This window comes from Pteropus medius, unplaced genomic scaffold (assembly GCF_902729225.1).
Source record: "Pteropus medius unplaced genomic scaffold, Ma_sr-lr_union100, whole genome shotgun sequence".
Classification (NCBI taxonomy): Eukaryota; Metazoa; Chordata; class Mammalia; order Chiroptera; family Pteropodidae; genus Pteropus; species Pteropus medius.
In genome coordinates, this window is record NW_024350925.1 from 1,243,545 (window position 1) to 1,257,511 (window position 13,967).

A 13,967-nucleotide genomic window follows, 5' to 3' on the forward strand; every position below is an offset into this window, starting at 1 on the left:
CGTAGCTGATGGCAGAGATCTCGGACTCCGGCATGGAAGCGCTCTGTAAAACGCCCCCAGAAAGTCGCGTTCACCACAGCTTGGCAGAGCCAGACCAGCGCGTCTCTCTCTCCGGGCACCCACCGCGTGCACCGTCGTGCTAGACGCTGGAGTTATGAAGGTGGGTCGGATGGAGTCTGCTCTCAAAGAGGCGTCGAGGGAAGGCGGGTGTGGAGACGAGGGCAATAGAATAGTCCAAGTGTGGCAAAGAGACAGGCTGTGGAGCTTCAGAATGCAGTGACAGTGAAATAACTGTCCGAGAGGTGACAGGGCACTGACTGAGTGGATAAAAGGATGAACAGAATGCAGGCCGTGAAATCCTAGGTAGGGACAAGGATGAAGGACACAAGTTGGGAATACTGAGGCGACTGAGTACTGCTGGGCCCGCTGGGCTTCGCTGGGCACCTGACACTTTTGTGGGACAGCCTTGACAAAGCCACTGGCCCTGGGCGGCCACTCGGCTCATTTCTACACCGTTTTCTGACAGCTCCTGTGGAAAGACCCCCATCGTCCTTTAGTAGTGACCTTTCCGCTCGAGCTTGCTGTCCCTTTTCAGCCGATCGGTTTTTGACCTTGACCGGCTCAGGATGTTTCCCCGGGCTCTTCCCAGTCCTCCGCCTTCCGCATCCCCACTGGCTTCATCGGCGAGCACAACTTACACACTAGTTTTGGGTAAAGCTCTTGCTTTCATTAGCTAATTTCTAGAACCCCTTTCACAGTTGGTCATTTGTACCTGAATAACGATCTTACGTAGTTGTATCGCCCTGTGAATGCTATAACTTAAGGTGTGATAGACATGAAGAAACCGAGGCACGTCTGGCTGTTACCAGCAGAACCGGGGGGGAGCCCGGTGTGGCCCCTTGGGCTGACGGGGCTCTTGCCACCGGGTCGCAGCAGAGCTCAGGGCCGTGGGGTCTCCCTTTGGTGTTTCTGGGTTGCCGGGGGCTGCATTTTCTTCAACTGCACCTGCTCTAGGAGGAACACTCACTGCGAAGTCTTCAGCAGTGTGGCTACAGGCCCGCGCTGTTCCCTCGGCTCTCAGGAGCTACGTTTCTTTGAACCCCACGGAGCACTCGGGGACTCCCTTCTGTCACGCTGCCTTGTAGCAAACTGTAGAGCACCGCAGACCGTTTGGGACTGTCATCTGTCCCGTGGTCCTGGCCATAGACCTCAGGGTCGCTTTCTGAGGACACTGGTAGCTGGCATTTCCCCACCCAGGACGTGGTGACCCCCCCCCCCACAGCTGGCTGGTGCTACTTAAGGCACCATTTGGGGGCTGGGGTGGAAGAGCAAGTGTATAGCTTTCACAAAGGGTCTGCTCCGACCACGGAAGTCTAGAACCATGTAGAGTTAGAGGAACCAAAACACCTGACTCGGTCAGCTGGTGGTCACTAAATAGCTTTTTGGTCCCCAAACAAAAGTTTGAGACATTTTTCCCACTGCCGTGTCCCCACCGCCTCCCCTCAACTACTTCAAGGTCTCCGAGCCACAGTTCATTGCAACTATCGTTTATTTAAAAATATATGTCCCCTCAGAAGGAACACTGGTAAACCAACTGGTGTCATGCGTGCTCTGAGTCTTTGCTTTCGTTCCGTGGGAGGGGTAGAGGGCTGGCATCATCCAGAGTGACATGACTTACTGAACATCAGGGCGGCCAACACGCCCTCCTCTCCACACCCACAGTGGCCGCCACCTTATCGCTCGTGGCCTTCAGCCCAGTGCACCGCGCAGGTGAAGCCGCTGCCCTCTCTTTTACCCTCGTTCACAGCCCCAGTGTACAGTGAGCCTCGTTATGCTGGTAGGACAACTGTCACCGCATTGCCTAAATGTGGCTGGTAGTTCTCAGTGTCTTCAACATGGCGTCGTTCGCACTGGTCATGACGCAGTGGCCTAAGAAACAGTAGACCCAGCGTGGAGCCGAGGGAGGCAGGTGCATTCGGAGGAGCTCGGTGGGGTGGGGCCTGAGCCACACCTGCCACCCGCGTTTGTGGTCAAAGAACGACTCCTTTGACCTCGCTCACTGCGTGTGACTCTGCGAAAGGGTCACAGGGTTTCACGTGTGACCAGGAAGCGCATCTGAGCTGTCCAGCTCGGGCTGACAGCGTGAGGGCGTCACTACCAGCTGTGGGTGAGGGGCCGGGCATGTGAAGCAGCCGTAAGGAAACCGAGTCGAACTTCTCGTGACACGGCCGGCCAAGCCCAGTGCGGTCCCACTGTTCCCGGCACAGAACTGGAAGGTAAGTGGCTCCGTCCCTGTCACGGGCCCCGTGAAGGAGCGTCAGCTGAGGCCTGCGTGTCGCAGGCAGGAGAGGGACGCGGCTCTCCCTCCTGGGTCACGCGCTCCACCACGAGGCCCTGCGGCAAGCGCGCGGGCTCGCGCCCTCTAGAACACTGCCGGGTGGACTCTACGCGTTCGCTTCAAGAGTAAAAGTAAAAGTTGGAATAATGAAAAGGCTGACACAGTAGCACAACATGGTTTTGGTTTAACAGCAGCTTAAAAATGAACAGAAAGGAAACCTCTCATGCAGACACATCAGGTGGCATAAAACAATAGGCAATTTAATATGGAGCATCGTTAGCCATTCTCTCTCTGCACACAGGACTGACTGCCCCTCTCGGCCCAGGGCGAAAGCCCCCTCCCCCGGCAGGCCCGGCAGGCCCCCGGCTCAAGCCTGCCAGGGAAAAAGCCCCGCTCTCAGGAGAATGACCAAATGTGAGTGCCCTTGGTACAGCACGTCCTACCATTTTCAATCCCTCCCCAACCAGCTGGGACACGAGATGCCATCTGATTGGAATATGAAAATTAAAGCGTTTCTCTAATAACACAGTACCATTGATGAAGTCTCCAGAGATTTTTCTAGTCCAAAGGTGTGTGATATATATATATTATATGAGAGTGTATAATATATATATATAATAATTTCTATATATTTTATATAAATTACATATATATATCTATGTATAAATAAGATACTTTCTGTCACCGTGACGTTGTACCGTTCCGAGCTGCATGACACAGGACAGGTAGGTAGAAATGCCGGGAGCATCTCATTGCGTGCGCTGAGCTCGCTCCGCGAGCCGCGCCGCGGTCCAGAATGAATTCCCATCAGTCCTCCGCTTCGCTTCGCTTCGCTGCGCTTCTGCTTGATTGTTATGAAGACAATGACGCTGATGGACTTGCACCTGTGCTAGTGCTCGGGAAAGGGCCATGCAGGAATGGGCACAGTCACATGATGAGTGAGATGGCATCATCCCCCAAAATACTCAAACAGAACGAAAATTTAAAAAAACAGAACAGGACTAGAAAACTCAATTTTTTTGACATATCTAAAAAAGGGGACAAGAACAGTAGTCATTTGTTCTCCCCGTGGGGACAGGAATGACGAGGGAGGGAGGAGGGGCTTGATTTCTTCTGTTCGTAAGAGAAAGCCTGGAGGGGCTCTTCAGAGTTTCTCGGGGGACGGGACCCAGATGTAGTGCCCGGACTGGTCCTCGATGATTTGTTTGATTTTGTTATAAATCTCCTCCAGTGAGTCACCCTGTACAATGGCTAAAGTGAGAGGGAGACAGACTCATTACTGTGGCCCAGAGCACCCCAAACCCCAACGGTCCCGCGGGCCAGCGAAACTAGGTGGCTGTCCGCGAGCCCAGGGCACGGCTCGAGGTCGGCTTCTGAGACGCTGAAACTAAGTCACAGCGAACAGGAAAATATGTTGTTCAAACCTGCCTCTTGTCTACGGCCACGTCACCCTGAACGCGCCCGATCCCGTCTGATCTCGGAAGCTAAGCAGGGTCGGGCCTGGTTAGTACTTGGATGGGAGACCGCCTGGGAAGACCAGGTGCTGTAGGCATTTAAAAAAAAAAAACTTTCCTGAGCGCCACCAGATGCGAGGACGCGCAGTTCGTGTCGCTCTCTGGCAGCTGGCAGAGAAGGTTCTGAGAGCCAGTTTCTGGCAGGAGGCAGTGCTCCTGGGGCCGTCACATCTGCTCGAGGTCAGCCCGGCAAACAAGGACACGGATGCTGACAGGGAGGGGAGCTCCAGAACCCCGGGAACGAGGTGCAGCATGGACCGTGTCCCGCTTAACCCAGCGGAACCAGCAGCTAGAGTCACCCCGCACCAAGCTGCACAGGTATGTCACTGCACTTTAGAAGGCACGGACACCTTCCCACGCTGCTGGGGACTGGCCTAAAGCAGGTGACCGTCTGTGCACACGCGCACACGCTGACAGACAACCTGACCCACACCAAGGAAGCGGCAGCACCGACAAACACTTATTCTGCCCCTAAAACATCCAAGAGCAAGGACCAGATCTCGGGGGGAGGTGAGGAGGGCAGCAAAGTGACACAGGGAGCCCGCACTCGGGGTGGGGGTGGACAAGACAGAAAGAGTCAAGGACCTGAGGCAGCACCGCGCTGGCCGGCGGCAGGCGACCCGACTGCTTTGTAAAGGCCAAGCTCAAAAGCACCCAGACACTCTGGGCACAGTGACTGAGCCTGGCGGAGAGCCTTCCAGAAGGTGTTGGGGATTCCTACCTGTGAAGTACTCCCCGAACTCCTGCTCCAGCTTCACGGCTTTGTCGTAGATCTTATTTGCTTGCTCGTACGTCTGCCGTCGGTTCATTTCCCTGCCAAACACAGGAGGAGCGCGGTACCGAACTGGATCCCCGTTCTGATCACGTGGATTGTTCCAGGCTCCCCGAGAACCTGCCCGGCTGCCCTCTGAGAGTGGCCCATGGCTCAACCCGGGCACAGACATCCCTTTCAGCTTCCGTTGGGGCGGACACCTGTGCGGCCGATCACCTGGTGTTCGGCTTCCTCTCCGGGGCCCTCCCCAAGGCAGATACTCACATGAGCGCCTCGATGGACTTGGGCTTGATGAAAACGGCGATGGGGTACAGCTGTGCCTGCTGCAGCCGCTTGATGGCGTTGCCGGAGACATCCAGGATGCAGTGCTTGCCCTGAAAAAGCACACGCGCGTCAGCCGGCCCGGCCCCTGCCTGCCCGACCCCAGACACTTACCCTGGGCGACACGCACACCCACCCAGGGGAGACCGGGGCCTGCTCCGAGAGGCCGAGAAGACCACCCCGAGGCACCCAGGCTCCACGCTTCGCTCCTCCCACCCGGGAACGGCTGGGTCTGCGGAGCGGTCCCTGTTTGGGTGGGGGACGCTCTGCGGTGAGGGGCATGGAGGAGACCGGCAGACACCTCCGAACGGAGGCTGGGGACACGCAGGGCTTTGGTCAGCCGTGCCCCTTGGTGGTCCCTGCGCTGGGCGGCTGAGGACCCCAGCGAACTTCGTCGTGTTATGCATCCCGTGGGGCCATCTCTTGTCCTCACCCTCTCTGCGACTGCCCGCACTGACTGAATGCTGGTCCCGTAGAGATTGTCGTTGAACTGGCCGGCCTCGATGAACTTGTTGTCCTGGATGTCCTTCTCCATTTGCTCTCGGGACACCACAAAGTGGTAGTCTTGGCCATCCACCTCGTTATCACGCCGGGGCCGAGTCGTGTCTGGAGGAAGAAAGGGGCTGACTCGTTCCTCTGTCACCCGGGGCCGAGGCCCACCTCTCCTCTAAGCGCCAGGCCTCACACGCAGGTGGCTCTCTGCTTTCGCTTAAACTGGAACAAAGGTGGGGTTTCCTGGGCCGAGGCGCGGTAGAGGGGTGCCAGAGGTGGCACAGGAGCCACGGAGGCCCACGAGCTGTCTGGTGGGCCATGCCGACACCCTTTGGGCCGGGCCCCCCAGCTGTGCGATCATTCCTGGCCCCCGGCACTCACACGTCTCCCCGAGGGAGCGAGCGCGCACCTCCGATGTCTCGGCCCTCCCAAGCCCACCAGCTCTAGGGAACCTAGTGCCGGCCGATCTCTTCTGGGGTATCAGATGCGGCCTGTTCCAGGGAACCCCAGATCCTGGCCCCAGACGCTCCATGAAACAGCACAGCAGCGAGTCCCGGGACACCCTCCCCCCACGTCTGAAGCCCTCCTGGGCGCTTACGTGGCACACAGGATCCAAATTTATGCGGGAACTCTGAGATCAGGTCGTCGTTGACTCTGTCCTTCATGGGGCCCAGGATGATCACGGGCCTGGCGTAGTGAACTGCGGAGAGAGCGTGCGGTGTGTGAGCCAGGCCCCCCGGCCGCCTGTTCTGCCTGCTGCTCTGTGTAAACCCCGAGGCCCGGTCCGGCGGCCACAGCCAGTTGCAGGCTTTTAAGCGAAAGGCCATCAGTATCGAAGGCCGAGGCGAGTCTGAAGTCAGGCATCTCCCCCTGCCACGGATCCAGGGGTATCGGTGCAAAGGCTCCAGCACCTGAGCTGGGTGCTTTCAGAGCAGTCAACAAAGGGAAGTGACCAGGACCCTCTTTGTAGCGCCGGCCACACCCACTGAAATTGACCTCTGTCATCCTTGTAAACCTGCCCCAGCCTTCGTAAGGCGCCCTGACAGTGGGCACAGGACCCCTTGCCTGTAGAAGGCCCCCCTCGCTCCCTCCTCTGCCACCAGAGCGTGCCGCTGTTGGGCCCCAGGACCGCGAGACTGGCCGGGAGGCAAGACTTTCAGAGAAGGGCTTACTTTCCTGTCGAGTCACTGGCTCATAGGACAAAATAGCATCCTCTTGTCCTTCTGCAACAAAAAAGGAGACACGTTAGCACTTTCTAATGCGCCTCCCGGTGTCCTCGTGTCCCTCCAACACCCACTTCACCTGACCTCTGCCCGAAGACAGCCTGTCCGGTGGCGCCTGCTTACGCCTGCCTCCCATGGGCAAGAAAGCGCAGGTGGCCCTTCCCGCCCCTGCGACAGGAGCAGGAGCCTGAGCCGTCTCGTTCAGGGAAAGACAGCTGAGCAAAGAGGTGTGGCCCAGAAAACATGAAGCCCCCACCCAAGAGCACCCCGATTTCTCAGGATATGTGCTTGTAAGAGTCACGCCAGCTGTGGCCCTCTGCGTACAGACACAGGAATCAGGGCACCCGTGCGTGTCCCCAGAGCTGCAGCCTAACTGTCCCCTTCACTGGAAGAAGCATGCAGAAAAGGGGCACCAGGCTGGACTAAGGTCCTCAGTGCCCTTGCAATGGTGAGCCTTTCCCGAAACAGTCACCGAGCCACTTCGTAGCTGGGTGCCTGGAGGTCCCAAAGGGGCCGGCAGCAGTGCTAGGGCAGGACGCAGTGTTTGCACCAGGCCCCGGAGGCCTGCTCGCTCGCAGGCTGCCCCTGAGGCCAAGACCGCCGGGCAGATGTTACAGAGCCTGCAGCCCCAGCTCCTGCTGGCGGGGTCCAGCCTGGCCACGGGATCGCTCAAGGAAAACCAGGCAGTTACCGTGAAAAGGCCAGGACAACAAGCCTTCACCCAGGAGCCGTTTTCCTTTTGCCCCTTTGGCAAACCTGTCAAAGTGGCGGTCCCCGCCATCTGTCGCGCCCCCGCCAGGGATCTCCTTGCTGGGGGCTCCCCCTCCCAGGGCCCTGCAGGACTTCTACTCTCCTGTGATCCACAGCCTAATCCCCACCACACAGGACAATATGGCCACAGCATCTCCACGATCTCCAAGTGTACATGGCTAAAAGAAGCAGTAGCCTCTGAACAGAATGGTAGCCGTGCGACGCTGGAATGAGGATGGCGGGGACACATGGTGGAGCTACGTGACATGGGGGAGAATGACACACACTTACTGGAACTGCTTTCGCTGTCACTGGTGTTGGATGTCACTCCCTCTGCAAGCCAACAAGAAAGAGACTCTGATTCAGAACACACCACTGAGAGGTCAGACATGGCACAAAACTCAAATGCTCCAGGAGCGAGACACTGAGCTGCCAACCAAGTCAGGCCACGGGAGACCTGCCACATCCAGCTACCAAGGGGGAGGCACAGCTCCATTCCTGACCCCTGGCGACCTCGTGCTCGTCCCCAGCGCCCTGTCGGCCTGCCCCGCCCCTCTGCTCTGTGGCAGGAGCCTCTTTGTCTGGATCCAAAGAACTGACCTGGAAGGCGGTCGACAACTCCCTCAAAATGTACCTCCCGAGGCCACCGGGAGGAAAGGACAGGTGACAGTAGCAGAGAGAAGTCCAGGGACCGGGCTGCTCTTGAATTCCCTCCCCAGACAGGCCCTGAACTACAGAACTGTGTGCCGCGCCAAGCGAAGAGGCTACGCAGCCACCAGGGGTTGATGCTTTGACCATTCGGTGGGACCGGCAGCCATCCAGCCACCGCTACCTAGGACGCTGTGGCCTCAGCAGTGAGGGGAGTGCCCCCCACCCACCAGCAGACAGACACGTCAAAACACAGACGACAGGGAAGAACAGCTGGAGGACGAGGCCGCCGTCCCGTCTCAGACCGCCGCGACCTGCCCGCCCGCATCTGAGATGGGCAGAGCGGCCACACTCGCAGGAGGGACGAGGCGAATGGAGGTGAAACATGGACACGACAGACTATGGAGAGACACTGTTCATTTCAGCCAAGATGACACTGTTCCAGACCGTGATATGCTGTGGCCCCCAGGAAGGACTAGTGAGTTGGCACCCGTGGCTACTTCCTGAGCCCCCAAGGAAGCCCCGTTACCTGTAGCACCTATTGGAGGACAGTATGTGCCTGCCTGGCCGCGCGTGCGCGCCCCTGCCACAGCGGCCACGCTAGCGCCCCGTCCTCCAGGGCCCTTCACCGCCCACTCCAGGCTTTTCCTGAGCTAACGCACTAGATGCACCTGCTCCGCAAACACTGCCAGGAGAGCCCAGATGCACGGTGGGTAAAGAGCCTCACGGCGTCTTGCGCCCAGTTGGACTGAAAGGGCCAATTCTGAGGCCCAGTCCTTTACTGCTCTGCCCCTGGGAGAAGACTCCAGCCAGCGGGCACCCCTCACCTCAACGGTCTAGCGATGACCTGACCGGTCACTCGGGAGAAGGACTTCGGGCCCACCTCACTTACAGGGTGGGATGCCAAGATGGCCCCCCACCACTTCAAGGTACAAAAGGAAAACACAGACATGAATGACAGGCTTGTATTAGCTAGGGCACCAGGGATCAAGAACAGAAGCGTGACATTCATAGCCACTTGTGGCGTCGGATTTCTCAGCAACACTGCCCGGCCCCGTGACCCTCCGCCCTCACCCACAGCCCTACACCCCGACCCAGCATCTCCGCTCGTGCCAGAAATACAGTCATTGGGGTGCAAGTCAGACTTACTCAGGTTCTTTGCTCCATAATAATCGTCACTTAACCCAGGGAAGTCCTGATTTCACAGACAGCCAGGATAAAGAGGGACGGAGGGAGGGAAAGAAGTGGGGGCAGAGAGAAAATAGAGAAGAAAGACAGGGGGAGGGAGAACACAGAGCAGGTGAGCATCGGTGACAGAAGTACGGTGATGCGAACAGCTTCGCCATAGAAAGAACGCCCCAGGTCACGTGCCACGCTGGGACCGCCGGCTGCCCGATGTGCTGCCTGGCTGAGGCGGGGCCCGGCTCGCGGGCCCTGTCCGAGGCGTGCAGCACGTGCTCTGACCGCATCCGTAGTAACAGCCAGGTCTTGGCTTCGCCCCTTAACGCGACACTCCCCTGAAACACCTATGTGCGGCGGGCAGAGTCACCCCCCACCCAGAGAGCTTGCCCCCGGTGCCGACTCAGTCTGCCCAAGCTCTTCGGGAGAGCGCCCCGCAGTCTGGCGTGGCCTTGAGGCTGATCTGCTGCTGCAGACCGTGGGAGAGCTCGCCTTGCACAGAGCTCTCGCCCTGCCTCACGCCGTCTCCTGCTGCTCGTGAGGACGAGGGCGCCCCTGTACCAAGTAGCCACCACCCCACATGGCCAAGACCTACACGTACCATGACCGTGAACCAGGCTGGCCTAGCAGGAGTAGCCAGCCGCAGCCTGCCCCAACGGCTCAGGACCCTAAGACCCGTCCTCGTGGGGAAGGAGAGGAGGGTTTCACAATTCACCATGAGCCGCATGAGAACCACTCCACCCGCCTGACCCGGTGTTTAAGGTCAGGGTCAGGGCCCTTCACTTCTGCGGAATATGTCCCAGGAAGAGCGTTTCTCAGGATGACACCGCTTCAGCTCATTTAGCTCCGCGTGGCTCAGTAAATCTCTACTGGGACAATGCTGACTAAGCCCCTTCCGTGTCGGTTCTATTAGGCAGGAAGGGTTTTATTTTGAAAGCTGGCTCTGGAATCGCTCTGGGATGACAGTGACTCTTAGAGCCACCAGACGTCCCGTGTGCGGATGCACGTGCGTGTCATCCAGGAAGCCGGCCCGAGGCCGGGCGTGCATCGAACGAAAGGCGCTTCCCTCGACACAGACGAGTGAAGTCAGGGAGAGAAAACGTGACAGGAGGGAGATGGGACAGCAACACCGAGTCCCCAGAACACTGGTTCTCTCGAAAAGCCATTTTCCAAACCTGACGCCGTGGCCGAGAAGTGCCGGTCGCCGGCACAGAGCTCAGCCTGGCGCCTACGACACCAAGGCCGGGCTGTCCCAGCAGGCCTGCCCTGCACCCCGTGGCAGCTCAGAGACCCCGACATCCTTTCGGAGGAGCTGGACAAAAAGACGCAGCGTCTCTCTGTGCAGACCAGTTCGTACCCTGACTCTGCAAATAAGCAGTGATGCGCACACACGCGCGCGCGCGCACACACACACTCACACTCTGTCCCAGCGTCCCCATGCGGGAGGTGCGGATGAAGACGAGGGTGCAGCTGTGGGCGGCTGCTCTGTGTGCCCTGCTGCTACTTACGTTCCTGAATGCTGCTCTCCTGGGCCATGTTTTTTGTTTTGAAACTGAGAGAGGTGAGGAAAACTCTTTTTACGTTTCGTTTTGATCGACTGTGAAAGAACATGAAGATGGAGGGGGAAGGACAGAAGAAAAAAAAAAACAGAACAATGGCTTTTAAAGCATGCAAGACAAACTAAATGGAGACAATGGTGCGCTAAATAAAAGACCATCTTTCACACATGGAGTCTATGAGATTAAATGAAAACTGATGTCAGAGGAAAATTATGTTTACAGGAAAATGTTGGCGGGATGTTAGAGGTGTCTACCTAGCCCAGACTCACAGCACGCACTGGCACTTCCTACAGGAGACAGCTCACTGTCGCCTCCTGGACACATGCCCTAAGGTGCCACTGATAAGCACAGAGTCTGCCGCGCCGGAAGTCGCTGGCCCTGCGAAGCTCACAGAAGAACAGGGGTGAACGGGAACAGCGCCTGGGCCTCGCCCGCTCTGCAGGGCTGGCAGAGCTCCGGGGCGGGCCTTCCCGGCTGCGTGACGAGGCCAGGTGCCCTTCAGGCTCTGCAGCCAGGGACAAACCCACAAGAGGCTTCACGTGCCCCGAGCCGGCCAGCCTTGCAGACGGTCCGCCTTCGAGAGCCAGCGGGGTCTGAGTGCACCCTTCTCTGCTCTCGGAAAAGCGGTCAGTATTCTGATGGGAGAGCCCAGCGCCCCGAGAGAGAGGCTCTTATCCAGCACATGGACCGCAAGCTTCTCGCTCCTCTCCACGTTTTGGCCGACTTCCCTGGGGACCCCCACGTACCCGGTTCGACTCGATCATCCCCGTCCTGGCATGGAACTTCACAGTTTTCAGTCGAGCTCGCTCTTTCTTCTCCACCCTGTTTCGGGGTCAGAAAGAAGTCCTATCAGTGGCCACCTTCTGGCTCGTGGAGTCATAAGGTCCTGAGCACGACCTCTGTACCCAAAGGGGACACAATGCACAGCTGCTCCGGGGCAGGCCAGAGACACCGGTGCCCCCGGCGGCCCGAGGGAGCCTTCTCTGTGATGCTGACAACTCACCTCTTCTTGCTGGGGATCACGCCGATTTGTTCGCTTTCTCCATGTGGGGTCACCAGCCTTGCCTGCCACCACTCATCATCAGAGGCATTAATGACATGCAGAATGTCACCATAGGAAAAGCTGAGCCCCTGGCTTGGCAGGCAGCTGTCCCGAGTCCGGTCATAATCAAACAGGGCCCTGAAATGCACAGTGAAAGGGGACGTGACCATCGCCAGCCTGAATGCCCGGAGACTGGCGCTGTGACAGGGTGGTGGCGGAGGCCACCCGAGGCCCTGGCACTGGAAACACGAGCCCCCTTCCCAGAGTTCATTCTCCCAGCAAGGGGCGTAAGGGGCCATCTTCCACGAGTCCCGTCTCTGCCCGGCTTATGAACACAGGTGGAAGTCCAAAGTGGAACACACTCCACCGTCCCCTGTCCAGCCACATGCTGGGGAGAGACGCGAGCGCTGCCAGTGGCCTTTCTCTGCTTGCAGACATGTCTGCAAAACGCAACTAAAGATGGGACATAAGGGTGCTAAGTACAAACGATGAGCGCTCTGGGGTGTTCAGCGCCGCAGGAAGACAGAAGTCGACAGGGATGACGCGTACCCACGTGAGCGCGAAGCTGAAAGGGACCCCTCTCTCGGTCACTCACTCATGTAGAGGGCGAAGCATAGGCTCGGCGAGGAAGAATCATTTGACCTAGCTCGCACACCTAAGTGACGTGGGGCGGAGCCCACAGGGACAGGAAGGTGGGGGCACCTGGGAAAGCAGCTGAGGAGAAGGACGTGGCCAGCTCGGCTGCGGCTGGCGCTCCTGGGAAATGAGATTGGAAGTAAAGGCCTCGAACAGACCTGGTCCGGTGGCCCCTGAAGATCTGAGAGGAGGGAAGTGACACATCCAAAGTGCCTCAGGAACACTGGTCTGGCCTCAGATGTAACGGCCTAACGGGAGCGGGGCATGTGAAGGCGAATCCACCCCAGAGCTGCGAGTCCCGTCCTTCAGGACGCACCGCTGACCTGGCCTCCTGCCCAGGGCGCAGACTCACCTGCACGAAAGCTCTACTGCTCCCGTCCACTGGGTCGCTCCTCACACGGAGTCGCCAGGCCTGGTCCCAAGACTCAGGCCTCCGCCTGGGGCTGGGCGGGAAGCTGCCGAGTGAAACACACCACCTCCCCCCATGCGGGACCGAGAGGCCTGCGGGACCTGGCCGGGCGGCCGTGCGGTGTCAAACACCTGTCCGCTTTTCCAAGTCCTTGAGAAGAATCCTTAAGAAATCGCTGTCAGATCATCTGAACGTAGAAACAAGTGTAGTAAGGAAAAGACCAGAACGTGGACGAAGCGCACACTAGTTTCAGAAGGACAGAAAGATGTTGAAACGAATTAGAGCTTAGGATGAGGCTGTAGAAGATGGGAGGGGAGAGCTCACTGGTCACAAGTTGAAACCATAACAGGGACGATCCAATATGGATTTCAGCACCTCGCACAGCCACACGTCCCCTTTGGTGACAGCAGTAAGAAGTTGGAATGCATGCTAAAGTTGATGTAAATGCGCTTTCTGGATGTTAGGGATGCAATTACTGTGAACTTTTTGAGCATCTGCTATTTAAATAAAACTCATAGGCCAGATTACTTCCAAGATGAATTCCAGACACCTTACAATATTAAAACACGTTAGTACGAGCTGAGTGACAACAAAATAAGCAGAGGTCCAAGTCAACAGGAATGCCAGCCGTTCCCACTGCACGTCGCAAACGGTGCCGTTCGCTTTGGTCTTTAATCACAGGCATGTGCTCTCTTCGCGACTCACAAAAAAAATGTAACTTGATTTAAAAAGAAACTGCTTTCGAATATTTTACCTTTTTTTTTTCTTTTCTAACACATTTCTAAATAACTGCTGCTTCCTGCTATTTCTTGATGTTGTTTTACATCTTATTATATATCGGTTTTCTATAGCAGGGTCCTCAAGCCTCGGGCCGCGGACCAGTACTGGTCCGTGGCCTGTTAGGACCCGGGCCGCACAGCAGGAGGTGAGCGACAGGTGAGCGAGCGAAGCTGCATCTCTGTCTACAGCCGCCCCCTGGCGCCAGCATCACTGCCTCGGCTCCGCCTCAGATCATCAGGCCTTAGATTCTCATAGGAGCACCGCTCCCTGGTGCCACAGAGGTTGGGGACCGCTGTTCTGTAGC

General features: G+C 57.8%; 1 protein-coding gene and 1 non-coding gene across 2 annotated transcripts in view; one reads left to right on the forward strand and one right to left on the reverse strand.

Moving 5' to 3' along the window:
• Positions 1-1,531: 1,531 nt before the first annotated feature.
• The window catches only part of DLG3 (discs large MAGUK scaffold protein 3), a 41,343-nt gene continuing 28,907 nt past the window's right edge, over positions 1,532-13,967 (reverse strand). Inside the window, 11 exon segments of the mRNA XM_039841727.1 lie at positions 1,532-3,589; positions 4,574-4,665; positions 4,889-4,998; positions 5,379-5,551; positions 6,036-6,137; positions 6,610-6,660; positions 7,702-7,743; positions 10,746-10,789; positions 10,791-10,834; positions 11,543-11,618; positions 11,800-11,976. Of these exon segments, the coding sequence (XP_039697661.1) occupies positions 3,483-3,589; positions 4,574-4,665; positions 4,889-4,998; positions 5,379-5,551; positions 6,036-6,137; positions 6,610-6,660; positions 7,702-7,743; positions 10,746-10,789; positions 10,791-10,834; positions 11,543-11,618; positions 11,800-11,976 (1,018 nt within the window). The 3' untranslated portion in view covers positions 1,532-3,482.
• On the forward strand, positions 3,772-3,890 carry LOC120585420 (5S ribosomal RNA). Its single transcript, XR_005648321.1, has one exon. It is a non-coding gene; the product is annotated as a 5S ribosomal RNA (ribosomal RNA).